Source organism: Eretmochelys imbricata, chromosome 9 (assembly GCF_965152235.1).
Source record: "Eretmochelys imbricata isolate rEreImb1 chromosome 9, rEreImb1.hap1, whole genome shotgun sequence".
Taxonomy (NCBI): Eukaryota; Metazoa; Chordata; order Testudines; family Cheloniidae; genus Eretmochelys; species Eretmochelys imbricata.
Window position 1 is genome coordinate 50,745,006 of NC_135580.1, and position 16,235 is coordinate 50,761,240.

The 16,235-nt window shown below is 57.1% G+C and overlaps 1 protein-coding gene across 2 annotated transcripts in view; it reads right to left on the minus strand.

Moving 5' to 3' along the window:
- Nucleotides 1–2,005: 2,005 nt before the first annotated feature.
- The window catches only part of PFKL (phosphofructokinase, liver type), a 35,774-nt gene continuing 21,544 nt past the window's right edge, over nt 2,006–16,235 (minus strand). For both annotated transcript variants that reach the window (XM_077826257.1, XM_077826258.1), the window contains exons 12-22: nt 14,389–14,452; nt 13,899–14,045; nt 13,496–13,566; nt 12,343–12,430; nt 9,219–9,371; nt 7,283–7,447; nt 6,167–6,228; nt 4,582–4,693; nt 4,036–4,135; nt 3,421–3,526; nt 2,006–2,912 (exon numbers count right to left, since the gene is read on the minus strand). In XM_077826257.1, the coding sequence (XP_077682383.1) occupies nt 2,765–2,912; nt 3,421–3,526; nt 4,036–4,135; nt 4,582–4,693; nt 6,167–6,228; nt 7,283–7,447; nt 9,219–9,371; nt 12,343–12,430; nt 13,496–13,566; nt 13,899–14,045; nt 14,389–14,452 (1,216 nt within the window). In that variant the 3' untranslated portion in view covers nt 2,006–2,764. The remainder of the gene's footprint in view (nt 2,913–3,420; nt 3,527–4,035; nt 4,136–4,581; nt 4,694–6,166; nt 6,229–7,282; nt 7,448–9,218; nt 9,372–12,342; nt 12,431–13,495; nt 13,567–13,898; nt 14,046–14,388; nt 14,453–16,235) is intronic.

Sequence of the window (16,235 nt, forward strand, 5' to 3'; positions counted from 1 at the left end):
TGCCATTACTCGATGTAACTGATTCCTTTAACCAATTTTAACTCTCACCTTTTTTTTCTGCTTAAACCTTTAGATTTTAGATACTAAAGGATTGGCATCAGCGTGATTTGTGGGTAAGATCTAAGTTATATATTGACCTGGGTGTGTGGCTGGTCCTTTGGGATCAGGAGAACCTTCTATTTGATGAGAGTGGTTGTAAAAAACCACTCACCTTTAAATCCAGTGTTTTTGGTGGTGATAAAAGAACTGGAATGCCTAAGGAAACTGCTTTTATGACTTCTTGTTGCCAGTGTGGTGAAACAGAAGTTTACTTTTGTTGCTGGTTTGGTATATCCTATGTGGGATTAGCTAACTGTTTTGCAGTGTATCTGCCCTATTTCTCAGCAGTTTGTCCTGAATTTGGCATCCTCAGTTGGGGCCCACATAGGGATAGTTGCACACACTTGTAACCTTAACACCTTAGAGCTCAAAACTCATCATGGATGGCGCAAGATTATTGACCTCTGAGGTTGCATAGTCCTGGTGCCAAGGCACTGCCCTGGGAGTCAAGATGTGGTCTCTATTCTCTTCTAGTGACATCCTCTAGGGCCTTGGGAGAGTCACTTCTCTTCTGGACCTCAGTTTCTCCCTGTGTGCAATGGAAATAATGATCATTGTGATGCTGGCAGACCAGGTGCCAGCTCGTGCCAAAGCCCCCGGCCAATTCATGTGTGTATTAGTGTAGATTAAAGCAGTTGTTAATTGTATCAGAGTGTATTTGGTGTTTAAGCTTCATGAAAACGAATGGGCTGTTACATGCATTTTCACTTATCCGTATCCTGTTACGATGTAATAAACATTGACATGTGTACCCCAGTAACTAAATAACCCATCAAACGAGTAAGAAGCCTTGTGGAATGCAAATGAAGAACTTCAGCAGGGAAGTGCTAATTCTTGCGCATTTGAATGCAAGTGGTCATTGTGTGCAATGATCAGAGATCAAAGACTCTAAATGCGTTCCTATCTCTCCACCAATCAAAGAAAGAGCCCACGCGGGTGGGGACCTGTCAGCTTGTTTTCTGGGAGAAGAAGCTGTAAGTATGGACTCAGGGAAAGCTCCTGGATTTCTGGGCTGTTTGGACTCTTACAGGGAAGGATAATCCGCGGTATGGGGCCTTGCCTGTTATTCCTGGACAGCTGCACAGAGTGCTCAGGGCAGACGCCTAGCGCTCAGCAAAGGCCCACGGCAGGCTGCAGAGATGCCGTCTACGCACTGCGTCTGTGGCTGAAGCTTAGTCAAACCGCGGCCTTGCCTGGGATTTCATGCTGCATCGCTGCCCTGCTTCCCAGCGAGCCAGACACCATTCTGAGACCACATTGGTTGGGGTTTCAGCGTCTGGGAGGACAGAGATGGACAAGAACACCAAAGCACGGGGGGAGTGAACCAGAGGGGCAGAGGGGCCTGTTTTCCAGACTAGCTCACCCCCTCTACGATCTACAGTCCTTCTCTCTCCGCTTCAGCGCCACGGGACTCCAACATGACGAGCTGGGAGCCGCGCTCTCCCTTGGTCCAAGCCCCCGTGGAGAACAGCCACGCTGGTGCTCGGCCACACAGGCAGGGGCCACTTTCCAGACACGGGTTCGAGTTCAGCAGGTTTTATCGCTAGGAGACACAAGCAGCGCCACAGAGAACACTGGGACACAGCACAGCCAGCGAAGGTTTGGTTACAGACGTGTGACTACCCCACAGCGTGCATTGGACATGGTGACTCACGAGGAACATCGGCAAGGGCAGGGAAGGGAGCTTGGCGCCTCGGCCGTGCTAGGAGCCTGCGCAGGAGAGCAACAGGAGCCAAGCACTCGTGCGAAACAGCGTCTCCTGGGCGCTCACTGCGCAGCACACAGCTGGGCTGGGTTGGTGCTCAGCGCCCAGGGAAGACTCCAGCTGCCAGGAAGAAATGCAATTTGGCAAGTGTCCCAACAGAGGAGGCGAGCGGGAACATGCAGGTGACACACGTCTTCCAGGTCGGGAAGAACAGAAGGAGACTTTATTGGGTGCCTACGCAATGGTGAGAGAAAACCACTGGGAAGTGCCTGTGGGGAGCTGACACTCATCCCTGGTCCCTTCCAGTTCATTGCAGATGACGCTAACACCTTTGAAGAATTCATCAGACACTGAAGACATTAAATAATGGGAATAAAATCTCAGTGTGAGCTAAAGGAGCTGCCCTGTGCGGACTGCATGTGAATGTGCTCCTCCCCCAGACACCAGCCTCCTGGGCCAACCTCTTCAAACGGAACGAGCCCACTGGGAGAGCCTTACAGGGGCCTGGCTTGGGCCCAGACCCTGAAGGGTCTTTAGACACCTACGTCCCTCTGAAAGCCATGAGAATTAGGCATCTCAATATCTTTGTGGGTCTGTGCACAGAGCTTGCTGAGAATCAGGCCCCTGTAAGGTGGCTCTAGCCAGGCACCCAAACCACTGATCACCGAACCATTGGTAGGCCTGGGACCCTGTAGCCCAGACCCTGCAGGGGAGAGGCAGACCACAGACCCGCTCTGCAGGCCAGGTGGGAGAGAGTAGTGTCAACTAATCTCGGGGGCTGGTTGAAATCCCCAGAAGGCAGGAGATCCTGGGAGTCACTGCTAGCCAGTGCGCCCAGCACGAGCACCTGGTAGCCCCTCTCCTGCCACTGGGGACCGGGGTTCAGCTAATACTGTGTGGGGAGTCAATAGAGACACGGGGGATGGGGCACTACAGCGTCCCTGCAGCTGCGGGGCGGTGCTAGAACCCCTTCTCGATGCTGAGGGTGCGCCGGGTGACGTGCTCCATCTTGCCGGAGATGTACTCAGTCAGGCTGATCTGGTAGTTGGCCAACATCTTCAGCATCAGGCGCAGATTGAGCCACCACTGTTCCTGCGGCAGCCTGTGCCTGTGGGGGAGAGGGACAGAGATCAGCACCGCACCGAGCCTGCTTGCAGCAGCAAAGGGTCTACCCAGAGATTCGTGCTCCCAGCAGCTGGACGAATCCCCCACATCCAGCGTTTCCAGCCTGCAAGATGCGCTTTCCCCGCAGTGGAACAGACAGCTTTTCAAAGGGGAACTGGCTAGGTCTTGGAAACCCCGGTAACCCCAGGCTTTGAAATGCACCAGGAGCCTGGTGGGTGGAAGGCAGGTTTTCTGGGGGAGTCAGACAGGGGAGATCAAACCAGGCTGAAAGGGGAAAGTGAGTTCTGCTCTTGAGCTGTGGCATCTCCCACCAGTTCTGTCCGAGACGCTGGGAGCACTGCCGTCCTGGCCCATGACTGCATCAGGCCAACCCCTGCCGCCAGTGCGTGAGAGGCGCATCTCTGATGGCTTGGCTGGCAGAGGCCCTGGCTCCCGAGCAGGAAGGCACACTGGGAAAAGGTAGCCCCCCTTGCTACCAGCCCGGTACTCACTCAAAGTCGGTGACTTTCTTGAGCTCCATCACGGGGCTGAAGGCCACCGTCTTCTTCCTGAGCCCGATCACACAGGCTGAGTCTGCTGAGTTGGCAAAGACGCGCCCTGCGGGACCACAGGCGGGGCATTAGCAGCAACATGGACATAGCCACGCAGGTCCCCCGCAGAGTGCTGTTTAACCAGCAATAGACCTCGGCCTCAGCAAGGGGCTTCCGGAATGCAGGGGCCAGCTCGCTGCACCATCAGCAGGGGCTACCTCGTAACAAGCCACTTCAGGCCAGGACTGACTGACCTGTGGGGCCTCTGCTCCCCTTTCACCTCTAGAGGCTATTTCTGCAGGCCACGGCTGGGGCGGGCTGGCAAATTGCACGGACACTTCCCCATGCTGAGCGTGTCCCGCGGATCACCAGGGCTGGTGGGGCCAGAGTTACCAGCCTGGCTCAGCCGCTGGACACTCACCCGGGGTGGGGGAGAAGCCTGCCCAATGGACCCCAGGGGCTCAGTGTCAATGCCTCGGCAGGCAGAGTGTTCTGTGAGCCCAGGGCAAGCGCTGCGTCCTCGCCCATGTTCCCTGTGCCAGACAAGGCCTCCCCTCGCCGCAACGCTCGACCTACCCTTGCGATAAGCCTGCTGCAGCTTCTCTGACATCCACAGCATGGCCTTCACCCCCAGCTTGGTGCCATAGTTACGGTCAAAGGGGGTCGGAGCTCCGCCCTGTAAACGGAGACGGGTGGCCCCATGGGGCATGGAATGAAGCCAGGAACAAAGGAAGGCTGCTGCACAGCTGCTGCGGGTGGCACCAGGCAGGAAGGGGGGGGGAAGGGGCATCTACACATCACTGTGGAACACGGGAAGTGGGTGCCCTGGAAATGGCCACCCGCCTCTGGGCCGTACACAGAGCATACAGCCCAGGCAGCTCCTGCACGGCGTGTGCTGCGCTTTCGGGGGGGGTGCGGCCTGCAGAGCGACACTCCGACTGGCTAAGCATGCGGAGGCCTCCGCACTGCCATGAGCACAGGAAGACAGTGAAAGCAAAGGGGAGGCAGGGTCTAGAGGCGACTAGGCCCCAGCCTCTCCTCCTGAGCTGAACGGGAGCCCGTCTCTGGCCATAGCCGCCTGCCAGGAAAGTTCCCAGCCTAGCCGGCGCGGCTGCCGCCTACCTGCTGGAGGTGTCCCAGGACGTTGATCCTGCAGTCGAAGATCCCTCTGCCCTCGGACGAGTACAGGTTGTAGAGAAACTCAGTGGTGTAATGTTCATGGCACTTCTCGTTGCTTGGGAGAAAGCAAAGGAGAGCACGTTAGCGGGGCTGCCTCCCGCGATTCAGAAGGCCATGCTGGGGGGCAGAGGATCCTACCCACGGATCGCTGCACCATGGGCAAAGCAGGGAGCTGGAACAATAATCTATGATCCCAAATCCCAGCATGACCTGGTCACCGCCACCTCCAGCCGGGCTGCCTCTGAAACCTTCTGCAGTTACCAAAGCTTGGCAGGTCAGCAGACAGCGCAGGAAACTCCTGCTGCCCTGCGTGCCAAGCCCTGGCTCGGGGCCGAAGCCCTAGGCATTAGAGATGGAAGAGCCCAGTGAGATCTCCCTCCCTCGCCCTACCAGTGCAGGATTGCCCCGGTAGTGTGTTAGTCCGCTCTTTGTGGAGCCTTGCTTCAAACATCTCACGGGATGGGCCTGCCACCTCTGCCTAGCCGAAGAAATCATCCTGTCAGGGAACTTTCCCTCCTGGAGGCTACATCTAATTCATCCCGTTCTTAGACAGCTCCCTGTGCACCACTCTGAGGAACCTCTCCCCGGGCTTCCACCCGCCAGGCACTGGAGCTGGTGAAACAGTCACTGCTCAGCTGCGCTAGATAGTGGCAGCTCCCCGGGGTGGTCTCAGCCAGGCTGGGAGAGACAGTCCCCGCACTGACCACACCGCACGGCACAGCCACGTCTCACTTGCTGACCCCTACCACCCGCAGGTCTCACCCATCGCTCCTGCAGCCCTGTTTCCTCTCCCCCATCACATGCTTTCTCCCACGCTGGTTCGTCCCAGTATATCCTGCCCACGTTTCTAACCACTGGGGGCTTCACTAGGCTGATTCGGGTTAAAGCTGACCTGCGGGGTTTGGAAATAAAAGCTTCTGAAGGCCGGAGGTCAGAGCTTCTTGTTGGCCCTCAAATCGCTAAAGCTGTCGCAGCCCCCTAAAACCAGCCCGGCGCTTGGGGTGCTGCTCAGTGATGGGGCTGACTCCCAACCCCAAGCTCAGCTCTTCAAACTGGTTCGTTTCAACTCTTTGCGGTTCAACCGCAGCCGCATCGAGACCAATGTTCTCCACCCTTGCGTAGCGTGCTGGCTTCCCTTGAGAGCCCCTCCCCGATTCCTGCGTGCGCGTGTAGCCATTCGACGGGCAGCAGCTGGGCTGCCTGGAGGGTCAGGGCTGTGTCCTTCAGCCGGCACACTCATGAGCCCTCTGTGCTCCAAACGTGCATCCCACGGGGTACTCTCCTCAGCAGCAGGAAAAGGGTTAAAACTACTAACCCCTCCCCCAGCAGGATTTAAGCAGGAACACCCTCCTTCCCAGCTCTGCGTGGGCTCTCCAGCCTGGCGCTCAGGGGGTGCCGAGGGGGCCGGCCGGCTGGTGCCCCGCGCAGTCTGGTTGCGGGCTGGAGCGTGGAGGCTGGGTTAGTTTCGCAGCGGTAGTGCAGCCTGCAGAGCTGTGTTGCCACAGAGAAGAGCCCCGGGCTGACTCACCGGAGCACCAGGCCTCTCTGAATGTCAGTCTTCATCTTCTCAGTCAAGTGCTCAACGTTGGCCTACAAGACAGACACGGGGCATGTTAGTACAGCACTCAGCACTGTCCCACCACCCAGCACCTGCCCGGCCAGGGGCTTCCCGCCCTAGAGAAGGCCCTTAGCCCCACTCTCGCCTTCCCTCCGTTCAAACCTCCGGCACAGCGCAACCCCCGTCCAGAAACACCCTCATCTGATCGACATCATCTCCTCCTCCTCCCGGCAGAGTCCAAACAACAGCTGCAACATGCTCTCTGGCAGGGAGAGGAAGCTGATCCAATGGGAGCATCTCCTCTGCCCTGTGCTAATGCAGCCATGAACGAACCTTGGCTGGCCCCTGGGTACCGCCTGGGGGAAGGGAGTTACTAGGGCTCATTCCACTCCCTCCCCAGGTGAGCCGTACTGCTAGGGCCTCTGGTGAATCATTTCCTCGCCTCCCTGATGGCCCAGGCTCTTGAGACCCTTCACCCTCTGCATCAGAGGGACCCAGGGAGCCTATCCTTGTAGCAAGAGGTGATGCCATCCTCACGATGGGAGGTTACCAGACCAGCCTCTGCCACAGGGTCTTTGTGAATCCAGCACTCAGATTCAGATCTGATGAGGCAATGAAAGGCAGCCATTCGTTTTCCTCTGCTACCTCATTATCCTTGGGCCCAGGGATCCCTATCAGACCCTCCCAACCCCATGTCCAGCACCGTGCCCTTCCTCCCACCTCACATCTACAGCTGATGTCCTCACCGAATTCCCACTGGCAACCCCCATGCTTAGATCTCCTCGGTCCAGTGAGTGAGGCAGATATCACGGCTCTCTCTCTCCCAGGAACCACCCTGCGCTCTCTCTCCTCCCTTTAATTAATGGCACTGCAAAATAATTACATGTACTACGTTGGTCCCACGTACTATGTCTGCCCCGAACACACTAAGGGAACACTGGAGCAAAGTCACCTGCTGCATGTTCTTCCTGTTCCTGTACGTATCGCGTGGCCCCATCTCAGTCTGGCCCACGTCACGCCCAAAGGGAAGGACACGCTCTGCATAGAGCTGGGCGCATCTCCGCAGGAGTCAGAGCGTGAGCTCACCTTCAGGTCGTGAATGGTGAAAGGATCCTCATAGACATAGGCAGCGTCCGCTCCCACGGCGATGCCGGTCACTGTCGACAGGTAGCCGCAGTAACCCCCCATGGTCTCCACAATGAAGACGCGGCGCTTGGTGCCAGAGGCAGACTGCTTAATGCGGTCACAGCTCTGTGCCGGAGAGAGAATAGAGGGCTCATTAGCATGGAAATCAGAATTGGAGCAAGTATGGGATCCCCACTCCTTGGTCACGGACAGCTGGCAAGGAGAACCAGCTGTGGGTCAGAGCCATGTCTGCCATTATCCTGAGCAGACAGGCTCTCCTCCTCCAGCCTGGCAGCCAAGGATTGCTTGGCCCTTCACAATCCTTACAGCGCTCCTGGAATGCTCGATCCAACCTGCATGTACGCCCCATCAGAACAGGGCCCCTGACCCCCACTTCCAGGCAGCGCTCTGCCACTGTCCGGCAGATGTCTGCTCAGAGTCAGGGCAGCTCTGGGGTCCAAGCCTTGTTCTGGGGAGGGCCCCGCTGTCTGGCAGGCTGTGGGGCATGGTGAGGGCACTCTGCAGGGCCCAGGCTGAACAGGAGGAGGAAGAGGAATTGCCCTTTGGTCCCTCCCCTTACTGCGTGAAACCTGGTGACACAGGCCTGGGCCTGTCTGTGGTGGGATCTTTCTGGCCGACAGGTCCAGCATGGTTTCCAGGGCCAGGCCTCAGGCTGACTTAGCAAGGTGATGAGCAGAGCATCTAGCCAGCGCAGGGAGGGAGGACAAGGCCCCACACAGCGATGGGGGGAGGAAGGGGCTGCTTTGGGGTGCAGGAGGCTGTCGAGGCTGGCCCCAGCAGGAGCCTGGGCTGCAAGGGGTGGGTCTCTGCGCTCTGTGTGGGGGGTGAGCGAGTATCTCCCCAGACAGTGTGCAGAGGGGAAGTGGGGAGCACGGGGCAGTGTGCGTGACCCATGCTGGAAATGCAGGGCGGGGTGGGCAGCCAAAAGGCACCGCCTTCTTCTGCACCTTTCCCTGTTCAACGGGCTGCAGGGTTTTGTGCTGACGGCTCATAGCTGCACTGTGGAATTTGTCAGGGGGTGGGCGAGAGTGCCTAGAGCAAGGGGACTGGACACTGGGACTCACCCTGTAGGAGGATGCCGCACACACTGGACCACAGAGTCATGCTTGCTCCCTCTCTGGCCCAATGATGTTGGAAGCAGCAGCAGCCTAGCAGCCAACCTCGGGCTCTGCAAATCACAGTGCTGGTCCCGGGGTTATCTAGGTCAGTGGTTATCAGGTCTCTGAGCTGGGGGTGTAGGCTCTGGGGTGGGGCCGGGGATGAAGGGTTTGGGGTGCAGGAAGGGGCTCTGGGTTTGGGAGGGGCTCAGGGCTGGGGTAGCAGATTGGGGCGTGGGCTTACCTCTGGCAGCTCCTGGTCAGTGGCGCGGCTGGGGTGCAGAGGCAGGCTTCCCACCCGTCCTGGCACTGCAGACTACACTGTACCCTGGAAGCGACCAACAGGTCTGGCTCCTAGGCGGAGGCGTGCAAACAGCTCCGCGCGGCTCTCGCCTGCAGGCACCGCGGGGGCAGCGTGTGGAGCCCTGTGGCCCCCCTGTCTACGAGTTGGACCTGCTGCTGGCCACTTCCGGGGTGCAGCACAGTGTCAGAACAGGTAGGGACTACTAGTTTTTATTGGCCAGCCACCAGGGTCCCTGGGTGCTGAGCAAGGCGACCCAGTGCCTTGAATTCCGCGACCCAGCCCGAACGTTGAAAACCACTGATCTAGGTAACCACAAGCGAGGCACTGCGAAGCGCAGCATCACGGCGCCCAACCCCTTTGCGGATCTGGGCCTGCGATGGGAACGCATCTCCCAGCAGTGGCAAGTCTCCTGCTCACCTTGCAAGGAACTTGCTGCCATGTCTCCCCCCATCCCCTGATTCTGGGCTTGCCTCACCTCCATGGCAGCATTGACGGCCGTGTCGCAGCCAAGGCTGAAGTCGGTCCCGGGCACGTTGTTACTGATGGTGGCCGGGATCACGCACATGACAATGCAGAGCTCCTCGTACTGCCCTCGGGCCTCGACCAGCTGCAGCACCCCCTCGTACGCCTGCAGGGGGCAGCAGCAGTGGAAACGTAACAACTCAGCAGAGACGATAACCCACCCCCACCTTCACAGCTGGGGTCTACCCAAGAGCTGCACCCCCGGGCAAGGCCGGTTTGATGCTCGGTGAATTGAGATGCTCACAAAGGTGCTGGGGGTTAGCAGAGACTCAGATCTCCTACCTACCCCTCAAAGCAGCAATGCGCATACAGCAGCCACAGGAGCTCCCCAACTGCCTGCTTCAGCGTTCCGCAGGGTAAGGCCTTTGGGACATGGATTGTCTCTTTGTTCTCTGTGTACAGCACCTAGCGCAGCGGGGTCATGGGCCATGGCTGGGGATCTTAGGCACTACCACAATATCAGTAATAAATAATAATAATAAATAGTGTCGAGCTCAGCCACTGGCTTTCCCAGTTGAGCCTGCCAACTACTCAACCCAGTGCTACCACCAGCTCTGTAGGCCTTTGGGAAGATCACTCAACATCCCTTCCGTAAAATGCAGCTGCAGTGGCTTGGGGAATCTGTCAGCGTATAGCTGATTTTATGAACTCTCTGTATAACTATCCCTCAGCGTATGTTGAATCAGCCATCGGCTAATCGGGTCTGTCACTTTCCACCCGGCCTGGCTGTGACAAGAACAATGAAGAGTCATTAACCTTCCATTCAGGGGGAACCACCCACGAACAAAGGATGGCTGCAGCAGAGGAGACACCAGTTCTCCAGGATGGCTGCAGGAGCTGGGGTTGAAGCAATGGAAAATCCCCAGCAGAAACGAAGGAACAAAGACAAGGACTGTTACAAGTTGCTGTTAAAAAGGAATATACTTGCTGAGCGAAGGGGGACCTCCTGGTGGCTAGAGAGCAACAAGATAAAGGGAGCTGGTTTCAGGAGTCAGAGGAAATGCCATGTTCAGGAAGAGAAGACTGAGCTAGAGGAGAGGGGTCCCAGAGGGGGGACCTGGGACCCCAGAAGGCACGGACCAAAATCCAAGGAATGCTCAGAGTTGGGAGGACCCTGAGGGAGGAAGTGGCGTACAGGGCTTTCTTTGCTTGCCTACATCTGTGTATCTCTTGTGCTTTGTCTATCAGTAAAGTGTGATTGGTTTAGAAATTCCTCTGCGAAGTCTCCAGGGACATGTGACAATTGAAGCAAGTAGCATGAAGGGTTAAACTATAAACCCGAGTGTCCACTGGGGTGGAGCTCTGGGGAGGGTGTCCTTGAGTGACTGGGCTGTCTTGGGGAGCCAGCACTGGTCCTGGGGGCTCAGGACAGCTGGTCCGCAGGGGCCCATTCCTTAGATGTGGCATCAGAGTCTCAGCCTGAGAGACCAGAGCCAGAGAAGGTGGCTGGAGCCTGCCCAGAAGCAGGGGCCAGGACAGGGCCAGGTTAATAACACATACCTGCCTCACATGGAGGTTGTGGGGCTCCATCAGCTGCAGAGCTGAAGAGCATGTCAGTGCTATTCTTATGTATGACTGACAGGAGCAGTGATTGCTGCCATGACTCATACCCAGACTCCAGGCACAGAGCATAGGGGCAGAGCTTTACCCCAGTTGGTTTAGAAAGGAGGCTCGTGGGCTCCCTGAGGAGGAGAGAAACATCCTGCATGCAGTGGCCTGGAGCAGGAGCTGGTGGAGCCTGTCAAGAGGGGGTGTCTGAAGCCAGGTTACAACAGCGCCCAGCAGACCCCAGGGCCTGTGTCTCGCCTCACATCGGGTGCACTTTGCTAAGTGCCCGCTACATCCAGCTTGAACGGCTTCAGCCTTTTGTGATCTTCTGACCCCAAGCAGGATAGCTGTAGTCCCTACCTCACAGCGCGGGGCTGGGGTGTACCCAGGCAGCGCCTGCATAGTGTGTCCAGGCCCATAGTGAGCACCCACATTTTGCAGTTTGGGATACACACAATGTCACAGAAAAACGGGCTTGTGGCTAGAGCACGAGGCTGGCACTCAGGAGATCCAGGTTCTAGTCCCAGCTCTGCCACAGACTGCCCATGTGACTTGACCAAGGTGCTTCATCCATCTGGGCCTCAGTTCTCCATCTGCAACATGGGGCTGGAACACCCTTTGCCTGGTCTGTTGAGAACTATAAGCTCTTTGAGGTGGGGACTGCCTCCTACCACCAGCATGTCTAGTGCCTAGCAGCGGGACCCTGATCTCAGATGGAATACAAGTACTGTAGAACCTCAAAGACCCAAACACCAGAGTTACAGACTGAGTGGTCAACCAGACACCAGGTGGAACCAGAAGAATGTGATCAGGCAGCAGTGAAACAAACAAAACAAACAAACAAAAGGCAAATACTGTACTGTGCCTGTATTGCACCTTAAAGGTAAGCACATCTGGGCTGCTTGTTCCCACCCTCACCCCATGCATGGGTAGCCATTTACAGCTAGGCGGTGAAGATGCTGAGGTTGGCAGGCACAGCAGTGAGCCTCTGCTGGCAGCCCGAGCTGGCAGAGCAGGAGCAATGCTGGGGTCTGTGCCCCTTTCCTGTAAGCCACTGGCGCTGGTTTCATCCCCTCCCCTTAGTCGGGAGGGGGACAAGCTTGCAAGCTCAGTCTGAGCCCAAGCTGCTGATGCTACAAGGAAGCTGTCGGTGCTGGGGCGGGAGCTGCTGCTCTTGTGGCCAGAGCCTGGCCTGGAGTGCGAGCTGCTGGAGTCAGAGCCTAAGCGACTGCTGGCACACTGGACTCTGGAGGATCATCTCAGTTTTAAAGGGCCACAGCCTGCACTGCACGCTCACTGATACCACGGTGCCCATGGTGCCTCACTCATCATCCTTGTAGCCAGGGGGCTAGACCCAGCTGCCTGTCCCCACCCCCATGTGCGGGGCAGTCGCTTACAGGTAGGAGGTGAAGACACTGTTCAGAGCTCCTTTCCCAAGGGGTCCGTAACTCTGAGGTTCTGCTGTCATACAAAATAATTCACTAGCCCCCTTGCCCAACAGACTGTCGAAGGGGGCAGCCTCAACCCACCTCAAAGCCTCCAACAACAAGGAGTCCGTGGATGTTGAATTTCCGCACGTTCTCCACGATCTTTTCCATGCAGGTCTTCGGAAGAGTTCTGGAAAGCGAAACAAGGAGGTGGCTGAGTGCAGAACGTCCCCTGCACACCACTGTGGTTTTACAGCTGGGGGCTGGGCTGGCCACACCCAAGGAAGAACACACACTAGTGAGAAGGAACCTGCTTCATCAAGGGACTGTCACCTGAAATCTCAGCCCTGACTGGATGGCAAGAGAATTCCCTCCCTGCCACCCAGTCATTAGTGCTTAATGGCTATTAGCCAGGACGGACAGGGATGGCGTCCTAGTCTCTGTTTGCCAGAAACTGGGAATGGGCGACAGGGGGTGGATCACTTGATGATTACCTGTTCTGTTCATTCCCTCTGGCGCACCTGGCATTGGCCACTGACGGAAGACAGGACACTAAGCTAGATGGACCATTGGTCTGACCCAGTATGGCTGTTCTTATGTTCTGTTCAGGATGAACAGAGCAAGGATAAGGTGAGGAACTTGTCTGGAAATAAGATGTGGGCTTGAAGCAGGTACCACTGAGTGACGATCTCTGGGCTGTGTTATATGGGAGGTCACACTAGATGCACCTTGTGCAAAAGCGATGGACAACACAGGCGGCCTGAGCAAGCAGAGTTTATTCTCGTTCCACACAGGTGCCTGCAGTTACCCTATGAATTCACAGCTGGATTAAAGGGACGCACCCTGCAGCAGGATCCCAAGAGGCCAGTTGCTCCCCCCTCCCATTTTGGGGAAGTTTCCTTTTCACACCGAGCCTTCTCTCCCCTCAACAGCAATGGGAGATGTTGACTCCAGTGACCCCTGGAATGACTCCTAGGCTGCCGTGGGGCGACCCCAGGCTTGAGCTGGCAATGGTTCTGCTCTGGGGATATGCAGCATTTTGCAGCAGGCAGATCAGTTCTAGACACGGGTTTTGCTTCAAGGAGATTAACGGACATTTGCTCAGAGTACGTGTGAGGCTAGCCCTGCCTCAGTGGGTCACGGAGTTTCAGAAACTTGCGCTTGGCCCCTGTCTCTCTGCTCCTGCCCTGACACTTCGAGCAGTGCTTGCTGCTGAGCACAGTGAGGATTCACCCAGCCCGCCCGTGGCACTTACCGCTTCGTGCCCAGCATGGACCCGCCGCGTCCCAGCCAGCCTGCTACGTCATGCCAGCCCACCTGGCGGATCTGCAAGGAGCAATGTTTTGGTTCACGCCGACGACAGTCTGGCCTTTTCCTATTCGCTCCTAGCCTGGCTGGGAAGCCTGAGACCCCCTCAGCAAATCCCCCGGCTCTGGGCAGTGAGATGATGGTACGTTTTGGAGGGGGCGCATGCGGATGGAATTTGGCTGCTCGGCCTGCCGATCTCACTGGACGGGGCCAGCTTACTGACGTCTTGGTGACGTGGCAAATATTCACCAGGGGTGTTAATATGAAGCCACCCGAGTAGGTTCCCCAGAGGCACATGCTGATGTCTGCCCCCAGCTGCCCCCCCCGCCAGTCAAACTGGAGATGTGTACCTGCCCCTTCGACAAGCCTTCAAAGCCATCATTTGCCACGTAGACCATGTGCCCCTGGGAGATCCCGATGCGCACTGCCGACCTGACAGCTGCGTTCATGCCGGCCGCCGGGGCACCGACATTCAGAATCACCAGGCTGAAGTGAGTCTGCCGGCAGGGAAACAAACAGCCCCAGTCGGCACAGACAGCCACAGCAGGGGGAGCACACGTGTGCCAGGGCACTGTGGCACTTCCTCACCACACACCCGCCAGCCCCAGCCCAGGTGACCCCCAGCCACATCAGCCGAATGGCACCAGAGGCACTCTGCTCCATGATCCTTGGATTTGAGACTCCAGAGATCACTGTGACCACAAATTCTCTGGATCAGCCCTGTCACTGTGGGAGGGCATGCTGCCACACCTGGGGCACCAGGGATGGTAAGCTCGCAGTGCATGCTAGATTAGACCCAAGAGCCCAAGCACTCTCTGCACCTTCTCCCCCGTAACTTACCTTTTCATGGGCTGTCTTCTGATGTGCCAGGAGCTTGTAAATGTTCCAGTTATTTTCAAAGCTCCTGGAAAGAAAACCACTCTCGATGAGCCAGTCGCCCCGCAGCACAATCACAGCGAACCCCACCCGCAGGATCCACTCCAGAGCTAGCGATCAGCGCCAAGCCAGAGATCACAGATTTAAACAGGGAGGGGGCAGGGCCATGTGCCTAGGAGAACAGCTCCAGGGTGTCAGGCTGTAGGAACTGGATGTTCGGAGGGGAGGGAGAGAAGGGGGTAGAGCTATGCCTTTTACTCCAGCTGAGGGTGTAGCTAACGAAGCATGAGCCCCGTATCTCAGCTACTTGTGCATCTGCATTCCCCAAGGTGGGAAAGGCTGGACAGTCAATGGCATTATGCTATTGTACTTCCAGAATTTAAACTAGTGTTTTTTGTTGCTTGTGTATGAACATTGGACTACTTTGAATGTCTCTCTCCCAGATCTCAATTAACTTCTCCCATTTAGAGCAACCCCCTCCCAAATTTCATCTTTTTTTAACAGGTTTCAGAGTAGTTTTGGTACATTTTCGTACTCTCAGAGCCTTGGGAAATGGCAAAACCATTTTCCTTTGGTTAAGGTAGTGTCAAACTCATCAGAATTCCAGGGTCCTGCCTTACGCACGAGATTTTAAATCCTGGCAGCTGAGTGAGAAGAACTTCACTTTCGGGATGTTCTAACAGAAATGCTGAGCAGCTCCACATGCAGATTTGATCGCATGGGCTGTGCTGCTAATTAACGGCCTGCAAAACTTTGCTCCTGAGCGAAGGTTGCCCAGTGGTGCCTCATGCCCTTCCAGAATGATGAGCTCAGCTATGCAAACCAGGCCACACAGGGTTAAGGAACATCACCCCCCCCGACCCCAGCACAACCTTAACTCTGCCCCCGGGAGCTGGCAATTGCCGCTGAAAATGGCACAGTCAGGCTGCTGCCATGAGAAGCAGCCACGAAGAATGACTAAGAGAATGTGTCATTTTCTGCGTTGTGTTGCACAGATCTGAACTGCAGCATTTCTCTGCATGCCCCCGAGCTGCGGTCGCCGTGCTAGCAGGAGCTGTACTGAACGGAGGAGGGAGCAGTTGGAGCAGGTTGGCAGAGCTATCGCGGTGATGCTGCACGTGTACCGTGAGGATCGGGGCTGCCCTCAGCGCTGGGAGCTGCAGGGTGTGTCAGTGGCAGGGCACAGGGCTCTGTGTCCTGGGGACAGCTGGTGCGCTGCTGGCAGACGTGGCAGTGGTCTCTGGGCTTAGCAAAGGGGTTGGCGAAGGCAGTGTCTCAGAAGGGCTCCTCCCGGTCAGGGCGAAGGGGAGGGAGTAGCAAGTCGGGGAGGTTTGTGTGGAGCAGGCTCAGGCCGGGGTAGGTGACTCCTGTTTGCTGTGCCTGGCCTGAGCCGGAGAGTCGTCTCAGCAAAGTGAGGCTGTCTGTCTGTCTGTCCGTCCCCCGCAGGGCTCGTGGGCTGTGTCCCCTGCTTGTGCAGAGCGCTGCTCCGGGTGCTGGCAGCAGGCTGGGACCTCGCCCACGGAGGGCAAGGGAGGCTGCAGTGCAGGGCTGGCGTCACTCTCGCTGGCTCTTTGCGGGGGCTGAGGGTTAGCCACCCTCTGGAAGGGCCCCGCCCCACCGGGTGGCCCGAGCCGTGCTTTAACCATGCTGCTGCACAGTGCATTTCCTTGGCTTTTCAAAACAACTTCTCAGCCCCTCCCCATGTCCCTCTGCCCGGCCTCTGGCTCCATGGCAGCCACTGCCCAGCCCCAGCATGCCCTGGCTGCACGTAGCTCCCTCAGTGCCCGGTGCCATCTGCTTGTCGCCCCTCT